Source organism: Eublepharis macularius, chromosome 4, assembly GCF_028583425.1.
Source record: "Eublepharis macularius isolate TG4126 chromosome 4, MPM_Emac_v1.0, whole genome shotgun sequence".
NCBI classification, from domain to species: domain Eukaryota; kingdom Metazoa; phylum Chordata; class Lepidosauria; order Squamata; family Eublepharidae; genus Eublepharis; species Eublepharis macularius.
The window spans coordinates 10,160,537-10,176,162 of record NC_072793.1 but is presented as its reverse complement, the minus strand read 5'-3'; the positions used below and the strand labels follow the sequence as shown (position 1 = coordinate 10,176,162).

Sequence of the window (15,626 nt, the reverse complement as noted above, 5' to 3'; positions counted from 1 at the left end):
ATTTAGATGGCCCTATTTGAAATGTTTAGGCCTGTTAATAAAGTGAGTGCCTCATGCCCAGACGCTGGGCCCAAAGGGGAAAAGAGGAGACAGCCACGGTGCAGCTCTGCAGCTAGGGAGGGCCAGGATCACCCAAGTCAGGCAAGAAGACACTGTCTTCCATGCTTTTCCATGTGCGCTGCCTTATCCTCATGCTGCCGGTGAATGCTGGCCCAGGAGAGCCGCATGCTAGCACAGGTTAAAGGCATTAGGCAGAAAAGAAAGAAATGGTTTGCCACTTGCTTCTTCTCAGCCTGGAGCATGGCAGAAGGAATCAGTTTGAACAACGGGCCTCCTCCAAGCCAAATTTCACTGTCCCCAACACGTATCTGAGAAGGGAATTGCCCCTTCCAACAAAAGGACCTGAGGCAAGGAAATTGTGTCCTCTTCTGAAGGCAACCTCATTGTTTCCAACGATTCCCAGAGTGATGTGATGTCACTTCCAGGCTTTCCCCAGAAGTGATGTCACGCCACAGGAAATGCTGGCATTTTTCAAAGAAAAATTATCCTGATGCCACTCAGAGTGAAAGGGGTGCTGGGGGGAGGTCTCCAACCATAGATCCACCCCCATTTCTCTTAGCACAAGCACCTAGGAAGGCTATAGGGGCTAAAGGGAAGAAGGAAGGTCACCCACTCTTTGGTCCCAGTTTTAGAGGGAGTACAGCTCCTTCCCCTCAAGGGCAAACAACAGGGGCACGTATATACCCTGCAGCCTCCAAGTTTGTCACAGAGACTGGACACCAGCAGTCTTTGTGCCAGGGCCAATAATGCCTTGGCAGGAGGGTAGCAAAAACGGAAGGAGCTGACCCTTTCTGGAGCCACACCAAAGCCTCAGCATGTCAAATACTTTTCATTTGAGCAGAGGGGTTGCTGTGGCAGCACCATGAAACTAGGAATTGCATGGGGGCATGCCCTCTTCTCCCTGCTCTTCAATGTTTTACTGGTTTCCACTTGTATTTGTTCAGACAGCAAGCCGATAATTTATTAAATGTTTTACACCTCAATTTTCTCCTTGCTTGGGAACCCAAAGAAGTTTGCAAAAATCCCCAACTATAATTAGACACCCAACCAATAACACAAAGAAAAACAGGACAACTCCAGGGTAGGCCTTGAATCCAACTGGGTCAGGTTCCCTCAACATTGCAGGTGGCAAGCCGCACAGTAATAATGCCTGAGAGCCCTTTGGCCCTTGCCCAAAGGCTTGCATTGCTGGCCATGCCTAGACTTAATGCCTGAAATAGGAAGGTGAACAGAAGCTCAGACGATATTCTACAGTTAGCAGGTATGTTCCCAAAATTCTCCTCCAAGACTGACCTCTTAAGATCACTGCCGGGTTCTCGGGAGCTGCTGCTTTTGCCACCCTTCATGTGCAGTATACAAAATCTGGAGTCCGTGACCACAGCAACAAACATCCAAGCGAAGGAAAGTGCACTGGCGCAAGGAGGCCACCATGAGCCCACTGCAGGATGTGGGCACATTTCATGGCAGACAAAGATTTCTGCGGGACCAAAGGACTTCCCAAGGATGATTTGCAGAAAGGGAAGTGATAGAGATGAGCAGCTGCCAGTAATCCAAGCGCAAACCATGCATGGAATCACACCAGTGCACTGAAACAATTGGGCAGGGTGCTCCTGTGTATATGCATTAGTTATTGTGAGATGTCAGTTGTGCCACTTCCTAGTAAAGGACCCTCAACCACCAGTGTCTGGACTGCAGAAACTTTACTGATTATCAACATGTCAATTATCAGTAAAGTACATTTTCAGTTAGGCAAATGGGCTCTCTTATACTGGCTCTTTGTGGATCTCTTGCTCTGAATTTTGACGAAGTTTAGCTTTTTTTAGTTGTGAAGGGCTGCTGGCTTCAGCGCAAGCATGGCAGTCTGCTTGGAGTGTTTAATCTTACCACTCAAACACCTCCTTGGAGGCTCATGCCAACAGTGTTGGAAAACTGTGTTGTCCAGCTGTCTGTAGAACCTGAAAAACCTATAAGGCCCTATAAGGGTCCAGCGTATCTACGGGACCGTCTCTCCCCATATATTCCCCAGAGGACACTCCAATCAGGGGACAAACAGCTGTTGGTGGTCCCTGGCCCCAAGGAGGCCTGCCGAGCCTCAACTAGAGCCAGTGCCGTTTCGGTCCTGGCTCCCACCTGGTGGAATGCTCTGTCTGCTGAGATCAGGGCCTGGCAGGACTTACTATCCTTCCGCCAGGCCTGCAAGACAGAGTTGTTCCGCCAGGCACATGGCATCCACCAGCCTGAAAAAAGGGGTGTATAAAATCTTATAACCCTCCCTGTGAAGGCTGTCCACTGTCCTGTTTTAAATGTGCATTAATACACTGCTGTTTTAATGATGTTTGAATGCAGATGAATTTTTATTTTAATGTATTTTAATATGTTGTTATTCGCCCTGAGCCTGCTCGTGGGGAGGGCAGAATAGAAATTTGAAATAAATAAAACAAATACCTGAAAACTTCATGCCACACATCTTTAAAAAGTTTTTCTCAAGGCCCATCTAAACAGAAATTAAAAAATCTTTCCCTCTCCTGAATGTTAAACTCCCCAATCGAATCAATAGTTGCACCTCTGCAACAAAGCACAGCTGACATCTTACAGGAGCCCACAGGCCGCAGTCTGAAAGACTCGGTGTTGCCGTTCAGGTTCTTGGGCATGTGTTGCTGCCATGTGCTGAATCTGGGCAAATAGCAAGCCCCTTTGCTGTTCAAAGTCTGAGCCAACTGACCAGATAATTGTGGCGAAGGGAGCCTTTATCCTAAGCCATGGGAGGAAAGAACTCCAAGAATAAACAAGCAGGTTTTTGCCCAGGGCCTTCCAGAGCCCAGCAAGACTCAGCCGTGACAGAAGCTGCTCCAAATGGCAGCCAGCTGAGAGGGGAGGCGCGCCTTTCAGATACTTGATTATCCCCCTTTCACTCCCACCCTTGCTCTGGTTGCTGGCCCCAAACACGCAGAACAGCCTTGGACCTGCTAAGACGGCTGTCTCCGTCCGTAATTAAACACAGACGCTTATGCAAACATGTGCTTCCCATATCAAGCTGGAGGCGGCTACAAGAGGGAGACACACCAGACATCCTTTGGGCTGAGGATGGGATTCCTGGCTGCCAGAGTTACATGGCTGGCTACAAGGGAAGGAAGGCACCTCTTCCCCTGAAGCAGCGCAAGAGAGAGGTTCAAGCCTCCCCAAACTTCCCTAAGGATGGGATCACAGGCGGACGGAGAGGAAAAGAGGCAGTCAGGAAGATGCAAATAATTGCATGCTGCAGAGTTTTGAAAATGAAATGAGCCTCGGCTACACAACCCCACCCCTTCCCTACCCCATGGCTCTCTAAACAAACAGGCTTTTCATCCCCTGGCTGGGAGAGTGACTAGTTTCCTGCAATGGAGTGGGGGCTGCTTTTCCAGGGTTACAGCCGGGTTGCACACTTTTTCTAGAGATCATAGGCCACAAACCAAAGCCTGCCAAGAACACGGCAATGCTGCAACCTGCAGTCAACTCTTTCACCAAGTTGCTGATGCCAGACCAAAAGGCTAGAGAGTTTACTCAGGTGTAGGAAATGGGTTCCATGACTTCTAATAGGCAGGGTCACTATGGCATGAACCACTGCCAGTTCTTCAGCCGGATGCTTTTTCCTGCCCAAACCATGGCAGGTGCCTTACTTTGACATGGCAATAATGTTGCCAACCTCCAGGGGGTAGCTGGAGACCTCCCAGAATCACACCTAACTTCTAGACTGCAGAGGTAAGTTCCCCTGGAAGAAATGGCAGTGTTAGAGGAATTATATCTCTACTGAGCTCACTCCCCAGTCTCCAGGAATTTGCCAAGCTGGAGTTGGCAACCCTATCTGGCATGTAAGTTTTACAAATTCTGAAGTGTCACCTGAGCCGCTTCTTCTAAGGCCAGTAGCATAACTGTCCCCCTCTCCTGTCCCACTGTTTTGCATTAAATTGTAAGGCAGAGCACAATAAATGTGTGGGAAATCTCTATCTGTTTTAAAATCAAAAAGTAGCACCTTTAAGACTAACCAACTTTATTGTAGCCTAAGCTTCCGAGAATCACAGTTCTCTTCGTCAGATGCATGGAGGGCAAGAAGAAACTGGTCAGATATACAGGTGGAGAGGGGAGGGAGGAGTAGATGCAAACAGTCGCTTCTGATATGGAGATCAGTTTGCTTCTGTTAAGGAAGTCAGTTACTTCGGATAATGAGATAACCATTCATAGTCTCTATTCATTCCCTGCCTGACTGAGTCAAATTTGCATATGAATTCCAATTCAGCAGCTTCCCATTGGATTCTGTTTTTGAAAGGTTTCTGTTGAACTACAGTGACCTTTAAGTCCTTGATGGAATGTCCTGGTGGATTGAAGTGTTCTCCCACTGGTTTCTGGATGTTGCCATTTTTACTCTGTTTTAAGCCACTGTAACCCACACTGAGCACTAAGTTTTGGTTGAAAAGGCTATTTACTTCATTTATACCCCACCTTTCTCCCCAAACCAAAGCAGTTTACATTGTTCTCTTCACAACAGCCCTGTGAGAAACACTAAGCTGAGAGTTTGTGTGACTGGCTCAAAGTCGCCCAGCAGGCTACCATGGCAGAGTGCGGTTTGAACCTGGGTCCCCCAGATTCTAGTCTGACACTCTTAACCACTACACTATGCTTGCTCTCTAAATAAAAGTAATCAAAGGAAAATATTTATATTCCCTTATCTCCCAAATGGGGACCCAAGGTGGCTTACATAATTCTCTCTCCTCCATTTTATGCCCACAACAACTCTGTGAGGTAGGCTAGGCTGTGTGTGTGACACTGAGAGATTTCTGTCTTTTGGTGCTACACCTCTGAAGATGCCAGCCACAGCTGCTGGTGAAATGTCAGGAACTACAATGCCAAGACCACGGCTATACAGCCCGGAAAATCCACAACAACCATCGTTCTCCGGCTGTGAAAGCCTTCGACAATATACATATTTTTGTTCTGCTGCAAGCCCCAAACTCCTGCCGGGACCCTAACAGAAGCCAACATTTCCTACTTTTTAGATCCCTCTCATGTTCCCAGCTGGCAGATTATCACCTCTTCTACCCTGATAGCCACTAATGGAGACGTCCTTATTAAAACAACACATTTTACCCTGTCTCACTAGGCATCGCTCTGAAAGTTGCCCAATAAAGCCAATTTTTGGGTCTATGATGCAAAGTTAGCTGGCACCAGCAATTAACTTTTTGAGCACATTTGCTCTTGGACTGCTGCTGGTTTTCTGTTCAAGCTGCCCCCACCCATCCTAAATGCACACAAGCTAACTGTAGCTAACAGTACCCACAAAGATGAACGCTCTCTAAGTTACTTACCAATTATCCTGATCAGGGCTCAGTTCTGGTAGTGAGAAATAGACTTTGGCTGAGCCCACTGGGTTGGGGGGGGGGAGCAGTTTTGATTAAGCTAGAGGGATCCACTGGGACGGTGCAGCATTTGAACCAGAATAAACTTGCTGTGCAGAGTTTCAATCACACAAGCTTTCATTACTCATTCCAAGTATGGGATAACCATTAGGAACAAAACACAGTGGTGTGTTGTACAGAGATGTCACAAAAAAAGATCCTGTTAGCCTATCCATAGAAGAGGCTGCCCACTGTATCTCTGCATGAACCACTGTTCTAGCCCTGCACTTCCTATTCAGCCTACGCTGAGGAGGTTAATTCTTCTGAACTTGTGCCTCAGGTATGATTGGATTCTTCAGCCACTGCTCATGCAGCAATGACTTGCCCTCAGAGCCAGCTGTACCCTACATTTCTGTAGGAGCTGGCATTCAACTTTCCTTCAACTGGACCATATGCTCAAAACAGAAATTCAAAAACGCTGGGGGTAGGGGAGGTCATTCCTACACTACACTTCAAGTCGAAGAATGAAGCAAGCCTCTTGTTCGAGTTTGAAGCGTGAGCATGGAGCTAGAGTATGAATTCACCACAGTAACATCGTTCGGGGAGTCTAAAAATGGTCACGCATCAATGCAAGTCCAATACAGAAATCTCCAGAAATTAAAGGTATAAGAAATCTTGCTTTGGGAATTCAGTTCTTAAGTGTTCAAGCTGGAAAGCAATTAGCACAAAATTATTTGCAAATCCTTTCACAGGCCTGCTCCTGACCTCAGAACAGTTTTGGAACCTGCAGGAAGACTCGTTTTGAAGCAGCGTAGTAATTAAGCTGTAAACCGTGGCCGCGCACACGTCTCTCACCCATTCGTCCTGCTCTTTCACACTTATGTCACTTCTGTTCTGAACACCAGCCCTGTTCCGGTAGCCAAGGTGTTCAGCAGCGACGTCAGGCACCCCCTTTGTCCCCTCCCCGCTCCACCCCCATACTGAGGTAACTACTTCTGTTATCTGGACATTTGGCAACCTCTTTATAGCTACACTAGTCATAGTGTTCAGTTCCTTTCCACAGCTGTTATCTCTGCTGGCAGTAACAGGCTACCATAGCCACAGGATACTATTATGGGATGCAGAGAGCACAGGATGCACAGGAAATGCGTCCTTATTTCCCCCAGTGCCGTATCACCCAATGCAACCAAGTTCAGAGATGATGTTAGAGCCACATTGGAAGTAAAGCTGTCCCTAACCTTTTGTTCTAGTCTTGTTTGTAAGAACTCTCAGCTATGGTAATAATAACTTCCCTTATATAAGCGAGAGATCACTTGGGCAGAAAAGAGGGATCAGTTTATTATTCTACACTCCTGTGAGGCATCTGTTGCTGACAGGGGCGTTTCCTGTCTCTAGATGCTTTTCATGATGTCTTTGTACTCTGGTAAAGATACCCCAAAACACCCCCTCCCCCACACACAATATATATGGCTGGATCCAGGCCCTTTTTTCTGGGAAAAGAGGTGGTGGAACCCAGCAGGTTGCCCCGGAGAAAATGGTCACATGGCTGGTGGCCCCACCCCCTGATCTCCAGACAGAGGGGAGTTGAGATTGCCCTCCGCGCCGCATTCTGGTTGCCCTCTTCTGTACTTTTTCCAGCTCTGCAACGCCCTTTTGGAGATACAGTGACCACAACTGCCCACAGTATTCCAAATGAGGCTAGAATGCACCTATGCAAGGCCATTATTATATTGGCTATTTTCAATCCCCATCCTATTAATCCTTGGCACAGAGTTTGCCCTTTTTCACTGCTGTGGCAACTGAGTTGACTCTTTAATTGAGCTACGTGTCCGTTGTGACCCAAAGGTATCTTTCCCTCTCAGTCTCAGCCAATTTGGAACTTATCAGCATATATCTGAAGTTGGGATTTTTTGTTCCAATGTGCATCACCTGACACTTGCCTGCCCTGAACGTCATTTGCCACCTTGTTGCCCGCCCACTCAATTTGTGGAAATCCTCCTGCAGCTCTTCACGGTCAGTTCTGGGTTTCATCATCCTAAATAGCAAACTTGGCCATCATACTGTTCATTCCTCTTCCAGATCATTTATGAACAAATTAAATTGCAGCAGCCCCAACACCAATTCTTGTGGGACCCCACTGCTTACTACCTTCCATTGAGAGAACTGTCCGTTTATTGCTACTCTTTGCTTCCTGTTTAACCAGTTTTTAAATCCATAAAAGGACCCTTCCTCTTATCCCATGACTTACCCAGGAGGCTGTGAGGAAAAAAGCCTTTTGAAAGTAAGTAATGACTACAAGATCACCCTTATTTACATGCTTTTTCATTTCCTCAAAGAACTCCAAAAGGTTGGTGAGGCAAGACTTGCCTTTGCAGAAGCCATGCTGATTTTCCCACTACAAGCTTTGTTCCTCATTGTGCCCAATAATTCTGTCTTTGATTACAATGTCTATTGATTTGCCTGGGACAGGTCTTAGCCTAACAGGCCTGTAATTTCTTAACTCCCCCCATGATCTATTTTTTAAAAAGTGGTGTAACATTTGCTACTCTTCAGTCTTCTGGTACAGTAGTTGATTTTAGTGATAAATTACATATACCGGTTAGCAGCTCAGTTCCTTAAGAACTCTCGGGTATATGACATCAGGTCCCGGAGACTTATCAGTTTTTAGTTTCCCCAATAGGTCAGCTTGGCTCAGTTTTTTGGAGACTTCTCCACACTTTCCACTTGCCCCACATTTTCCACACTGAACACAGATGCAAACAATTCATTGTGTTTTTATACCATCTCCCCCATCCTCATTTTATTCCTTGGACATCCAAATTCCCAGCGTCTTCTCCATATGGTTTCCTACTATTTAAAGAAATGTTTATTGTTTGTCTTGATGCTTTTAGCAATCCTCTTCAAATTTATCTTTTTTCACGCCTAATTATTAATGTACACTTCTTGCCCCAGTCTCTGTGCTCCCTTCTGTTCACTTTATTGGGAGATCCTACACTTGAAATCTGGGTCATATACTTTGATCCAGGTTAGAGAATTCCGGATTCAACCATCCATTATTCCCTATGGGGAATAATGTCTGATGAGCTGGGGTGCATTTTTAAAGCAATTTCCACCAAATTTGCTGGAAGCCCACTCCTGACTGTCCACTAAAGACACCCCCCCCCCCAAATTTCAGTAAGTTTGAAGGTCCCCGAGGTCCAACTCTGTGGGCCCCAGAACAAGCTGCCCCAAGCAACTTCCTGACTTGGGAAGTGCATTGTACCTGATGAGTGTGTGTGTTTTTAAACAGAGCCCAAGCATCCTCTAAGGATTTTACTCTCTTGTTTCCCTTTCAGCTTTCTGTTAACTATTCCCCTCATTTTTGTAAAGTCCTTCTTTTGAAATCAAATGTTACTATGGTTGTTGTGGGTTTTCCGGGCTGTATTGCCGTGGTCTTGGCATTGTAGTTCCTGACGTTTCGCCACCAGCTGTGGCTGGCATCTTCAGAGGTGTAGCACCAAAAGACAGAGATCTCTCAGTGTCACAGACTGTGACACTGAGAGATCACTGAGAGACTGTGACACTGAGAGATCTCTGTCTTTTGGTGCTATACCTCTGAAGATGCCAGCCACAGCTGGTGGCGAAACGTCAGGAACTACAATGCCAAGACCACGGCTATACAGCCCGGAAAACCCACAACAACCATCGTTCTCCGGCCGTGAAAGCCGTCGACAATACATCAAATGTTACTGTTTGGGACTTTAGGGACAATTTTCCATTGGCACGAATGCTGACCTTAATAGCATTGTGGTCACTGCTCCCAGCTGGCAGAAAATTATCTACATTTCTCACGAGGTCTTGAGCCCCGCTGAAAACCATGTCCAAGACGACTGCTTCTCTGGTTGGCTCTGAGACCAACTGTTTCAGTGCAGTCACCCTTGCGACATAGATTACACAGGCTCCCCTTCTTCATGCCCAGTGCTTTCAATGCGGTTTCATGTGCTTAACATGTTTTTTAGTCTGGGTTTAACTGTTTTTAAGGATATGTTTCTATGATGTTTTGAATGTTAGCTGCCTTGGTGATCCTAACTGGGCAGAAAGGTGGTATACAAATTTTGTAAATCAATAAAAACAAGGACCAAGCTTGTTTTCTGTTGGTCCTAGAAGGACAGGCAGAGTCCAGCCCAGTGGAGGCATAGGCCTGTTAATGGTGGCAAAGATAATCAGGTTTGATCACGCTGACATTCTTTATTTTTAAGAACGACGACAAAATCTCATTACTAGACAGTGTTGACGCTAGATGTGAGGGACCTGATTTCAAGTCCTGTTCACCCATGAATCCACTTAGTGCTTTTGGGCGATGATGCTCTCAGCCTCCATTTCCATTTGAAAATGGGAACAGTAATCTACCTTACAGGGGTTTTAAAAGAGTGGGTGTGAGAAGTGGCTACATTACGTGGTGTAATAGTTACTTCAGTCTAAACCCACTGGAATCAGTGGGCTTAGAATGAGAGAATCTCTACAGAAAAGTGCATGGTATGTTAGCACTTTTACTAACACAGACACATGGTCTTAAATAGTTATGAAAATGACTAGTTATGAAATAGTTATGAAAATGAGGGAGGTAGTACAATATTCAGTAGCCACAAGGTTTTAGTTTGCAAAAATTAACAAGACTTCAAGGAACAAGCGGGGAAGGGAGAATCTGCACCCCCCAAGCGTTAATTCAGATGGAAAAAAACTTACTGCTTTTCAGAAAAGGCATATCTGAAAAGCTGAGCCAAGTTCACCAAGCACACGCAACACTTAAAAGTGATGAGAATTTCCAAGTCACCTGACTACCAATTCCAAACAGTCTGCACAGGAAAGCCTGAGAATATTATGTGGATAGGGAAGGGCGGCCCAACAGATTCTGCCTGGATTTATAAGAATAGGGTGCAGATGCACTTATGGCTGCAGATGACTTACGGCAGTCCCATAGGTTTTTCAAGGCAAGAGGCAATCAGAGGTTGTTCACCCCTGCTTTTCTCTGCATATCAAACCTAGACTTCCTTGGTGGCCTCCCAATCAAGTACTAACCAGGGTTAACCCTGCTTAGCTTCCAAGATCTGATGAGATCAGGCTACCTTCAGGTTTTTTCAGCCCACTGCTCTCATGATCCCAATTCACCTGATCACACAATAATCACATATGCTAAAGTGAGCTATGCAAAAATATCTTCAGGCTTCCAGAACTCATAGCAGTACTACTAAAAATGTCATTGGCACAGTAGTAAAAAGGTAGTATTTCCCCTGTACAATTTCAATTTAGCTGCAGCTGCAAAAGCCAGCAATACTTCCTTGTGTTTTATAGGAGGGGTGGGGGGCTGACAATTTTAAAAATATCTTTCACCCTTGCAGGTAATGACAGTTACATCTTTTTAAAATTTTGCAACATCCAGCCTAAGGAACAGATCCAGAGAACTCAAAAGCTTGTAAAGTGTTCAGGTACATTTTGTTTGATCCGAACAGGCCAGCTCAATATCAGATCTCAGAGCTTAAGTAGGGTCAGCTTAGTTAGTATTTGGATGGGAGACCACCAAGGAATTCACCATGGCTGCTATGCAGAGACAGGCAATGCCTCTGCTCTTCTCTTGCCTTGAAAACCCCAGCAGGGGTCACCATAAGTCAGTTGCAACTTGATGGCACTCTCCATGCACAATGCAAGGTATTGCTTGGATTGTAAGCTTGGCCGGGGCAGGGTGGTGGTGTTAGCTACTGGAACTAACTTAAGTCACTCCTGGAACAAGTCTGAAATTTCTAGGGGTTCCAGGCATTAAAGAACAAGCTAGGTGGTTTAGGGACTCGGAAGTATTTTTCCCAAGGAGATGGCCAGAAGAGTTCTCCACTACATGCCCCCTTTCTATCTGCCACCTGTACTTCACAGTAGCACTACTCATCTGCAATATAATAGACTCCACAGCACATATTAACATATCACACGCTAAGAAGAATCAGCAGTTGAAACACACATACCTGCCCATCCCAACTCACTCTAAAGAAAAAGAAGCACAAGCTGGTGCTGGTGCTAAACATCTGAATGTTTAGGTAAGAGTAACAAAGCCTGAGGGCAGGAGCCGATTGGCCATTTAACTCCCAGGAAACCCTCCCTGTGGGCCACTGCCCTTGCAGGCCACAGGTGGCCAAGCCCAGCAGCCACTTGGCTCAGGAATTTCATAGCTAATCAGTGTCGGCTCACCAAATCTCTCCTCCTAGATGGCTGCCATTTTGTGGGATGAGGCAAAGGGTGAGCCAAAGTCCATTCCTGACGCCACCGAGTTCAGTGGCCTCTGAGGTGCTTGTAGCACTACAGGGGCTGCCCCACCCGGCTTGCTCCAGGGCCTTTCCCACTCCCCAGTCCCATCCTGTCTTCAGGGATACCCTTAATCTGAGATTGGAGAAGAATAACCAGTCCTTCACATTATTATTTAACAGATAAAACTTACAATGGATAAAGATTCAGGTAACCACCCTACAATAGCCACAGGTGAACAGAGGATTTATTTACTTGCGGAGACAGGGGTGGGCAGCTCATTTGAGGCTGGTCCATTTAAATGCCTTGTTTGTTAAATATATGCAAGTTTAAGTCCCAGGTAAGTACATACATGGCCTCTACTGCATGGAGGTGCTGGCTGACCATCTATTTCCAGGCACAATTCAACATGTTGGTTCTTGCTTTGCAGGCTTTGAAGTAGCTTAGGGCTAGATACCAGAAGGACGGATTCCTCCATGGCCACCCAGCCCATCAGTTAAGATCTGCCAAGATGTGCCTCTTAAGCCCTGCTTTCTGGGCCCCCATCTTCAGAGGTGAGGCAGGTGGCAACCAGAGACAGGGCATTTCCTGTGGTGGCACCTTACCTTTGTAACGCTCTCAACAGATGATTAAAACAAACTCATACACAAGCAGGGAATAGGGCCCATAAATTTACTGTGGGTATGCCGAATGAAACAAAAAAGTTGGTGGAAGACAATGACAGAGGGAGACAAGCAACTCTACCTAAGAAGTGAATTCCAAAGTTTTGGTGCCACAACCGAGAAGGCCCTTTCTCAGGTTGCCACCCATATGGCCTCAGATGGCAGGAGCACCAAAAGCAAATCTTCCAGTGACGACCTGACTTGATGGGTGGTTTATACGGGAAAAGGTAGTCATTAAGGTCAATACTAGCGCCACAAATTGGGCCTAGAAGCAAATTGGGAGCCAGTGCAGATGGACTGGAGCGATATGTTCCCGACAACCCACTCCAGTCAACACGCTGGCTGCAGCATTCTGTACCAACTGAAGCTATTTGACAGTCTTCAAGAGCAGCCCCACACAGAGCTTATTGCTGTACTACAATCTGGATGTTACCAGGGCCCGCACCACTGCGGCAAGATCTTTCCTGTCCAGGAAGGGCCACGGCTGGCTCACCAGCTGGAGGTAGTGAAAGAAGCCCTGGCCACCTCTGCCACATGTTCAGCCAATAGGAGGGGCAGGTCCAGCAACACCCCCAAGGTATGAACCTGCGGGGAATGCAATCCTATCCAGAACAGGAGGTGTCCCCATTCCTGGGTCAAGCTACCAGTAGCACCCCCATTGGGTCAGGATTAAATTTCAGCTTGTTAGCTTTCATCCGTCCTAAAACTGCCTCCAGGGACCTCTTCACAGTTTCCACAGCCTGCCTGGGAAGCACGAGATAAGAGCTGGGTGTCATCCACATCTTTGAAGACCACCAAGCAGGCTCCTACTCGACTTCCTAAAACATACCTTTTCACCCAGGCTTTTAATTAGCAGTTTTATCTTATCAGCTATTTAATAGACCACTTCTGTTTTGTGGATCGTTTTTATGCTGTTTGTATTATAATATTGTGGTTTTTAATCGAAAGCCACCTCAAGCAAGAAGCATAGAAATACTCTAAGTAAATAAAATATCTTAATGGAACAGTTAACACTCTAAAACTAGAGTGTCACAGACACTTTTGAGAAGCACCCACGATAGCCATGAACCAGGTGAAGCAAACTGAAGAGAAGCACTCGCAGGGGAAGCAGAGTCAGTTGAACAGAGTCTACAAAGGCCTTCGTCCCAACTGAACTGTTTTGCCTTCTTCCCCCGATTGTCTCCTAAAGGAGTTCCCTTCTGAAACGAGCATCTTAATGTAAGCTAAGGGAATGCTCTTCAAGCAACATAACAGTTTTTAACCCAAATTTCACAATTCTTATTGAACACACTTGAGATGAAGAAGCATTTGCTCCATCTAACATGACAGCCGCCGGTACCCGCCGGTGCTTTCACGCATTATACGAGAATTGCCTTCAAGAGCCTCTCACTATTTTTACTAGCATGGGAGAAAGTAGAAGAGTTCCCTTTTTAAAATCAAAAGGCCACCTTAGCCAGTGCAGATTAAACGCTTTCACATCACACAAAATGCTCCACAAGAAAGAAACCCAAATCACCTTGTTCACTGCAAAACTATCTTGCCCCACCTTATCAACACACTCCCCCCAGGGGCCATGGGGCAGAAGCTTCCCAGCCTCACTCCCTAAGCCAAGTGATCATCCGGTCTGCCGAGTGCCAAGAGCCTTAGGAATCCTTCCACATCCATTCATAGTGCAGCTTTATTGGGCAAGACCAGCTCAATGGACCATTCGCCTAAACAGAGCGGAGCCACTGGAAGTTGCATCAGCAGAACAGGTACAAGCTACACAAAGGCGCCGCTGGAAAGCTCCTGCCGCGGCACCTGTGCCGAAGGGGCTGGGGGGGGGGGTCACTGACTGGCCGGGGAGCCCAGGCACGCCTCTGCGTTCCGGGCAGGCGAAAGGCAGGAGGCGCCCGAAAAAGCACGCTGGCCCACTGGGCCACTCGGACCTTCTTCCCCAGAAGGAAAACTGCTCTCGTCACCGGCTGGGCATTAGGCGGAGCGGAATGGCAGAGGCCCCAAGGGCCCGAGAAAGGAGCCAACGAGCAAGTGACTCCGCCACACAGGTGGACGGGACACGATCCAGCGCCCCTGAGCGGAAGGCAGGAGGGGGGCCAGCTGCACAGAGGCGGCCTTCGAGGCACAGGCAGCCCGCCGAAGCAGCTCTGCTCCCTGCATCCGATGGGGCGCAGGCTCGGGGTTGCTGAGCCTCACTCAGCCCACGGACCCTCACCCGCCCCCGCCCCGCTCACCCCCTCTCACTGCCGCTCCAACTTTAGGCAGGCACCGGACAGCGGGACACGGCCAGGCGCGCGAGGCTCTCGCCGGAGCCCCCGGGAGCAGCAGCCCTGCGCGCCGCCAACAGGACGCTCAGCACCGGGCGAGCCTCGCTTGGCCCTGAGCGGGGGCGGCGGCGGCGGCGGCGCGGTGAGAAGCGGGCGGGGTCCGGGGTCTTTCCGATGAACGTGGCGGAGAGTCGGGCAGGCGAGCGGGGCGGGGGGAAGGAAAGACGGCCAACGCGGCGCTCGCCTCAAAGCGCCCTTCTCCGCGGCTCAGCCCGCCCTTCGTTGCGCCAGGCGGGGCGAGGCTGGGACGGGCGCCGGAGGGATCCTCCTGCCCAGCCCGTGGATCGGAGTCTGGGCGAGGGGAAGGGGCGGACAATGCCGGGAGCAGGCGGCTGGAGGGACGCGGACGCCGCACGCGGGCTGCCGGCTCCGGCCGCCCCCACGCCTCCGCCCGGCGGTCGCAGCCCCTCGCTTACCCTCCTGGTCCGGGGCAAGGTGCCCCCCGAGGCCGCCAAGGCTCGCTCCAGCTCCAGCTCCGACGCGCGGTGCCCCGGAACGCCGGGCCCTGCCCCGCTCGCTGCCGCCACCGCCTCTTGCTCCGGCTGCCCGGGCCGGAGGCGCCGGAGTCTCCGCAGGGTCATGGCCAGGCCGCGGGGAACGGGGAAAGGGGGGTCTCGGCGCACGAACCTATATGGGCTCTTCGAGGGGGCGGGGAGCGGGGCATCCCGGAAGGCTCGCCCGCCCCAATTAGACCACGCCCCCCTTTCCCCTCTCTTTGCAAAGGCTAAACCGCTATCCCTTAACATTGGGGAAACCCCGCCCTTGCGACTAGGCCACGCCCCCGGCCGTGTTGCCGGCCGCGTGGGGGCGTGGCAGTCGCGAGCCGGGCTGAACTTTTCCCTCTTTCGGAACCCGCCGCTCCTTCCGCGCGGGCGCTTCGGGCCCGGGGACCTCCTGCCCGCGGAGGCGCGTCGCGCCCCTCGAGCCCTGGGCGGCGGGCC

The 15,626-nt window shown here is 48.9% G+C and overlaps 1 protein-coding gene across 1 annotated transcript in view; it reads right to left on the bottom strand.

The window, feature by feature from the left end:
* The window catches only part of TAMALIN (trafficking regulator and scaffold protein tamalin), a 36,838-nt gene extending 21,567 nt beyond the window's left edge, over positions 1–15,271 (bottom strand). The window contains exon 1 of the mRNA XM_054977328.1: positions 15,102–15,271. Coding sequence (XP_054833303.1) covers positions 15,102–15,266 — 165 coding nt within the window. The 5' untranslated portion in view covers positions 15,267–15,271. The remainder of the gene's footprint in view (positions 1–15,101) is intronic.
* Positions 15,272–15,626: the final 355 nt, after the last annotated feature.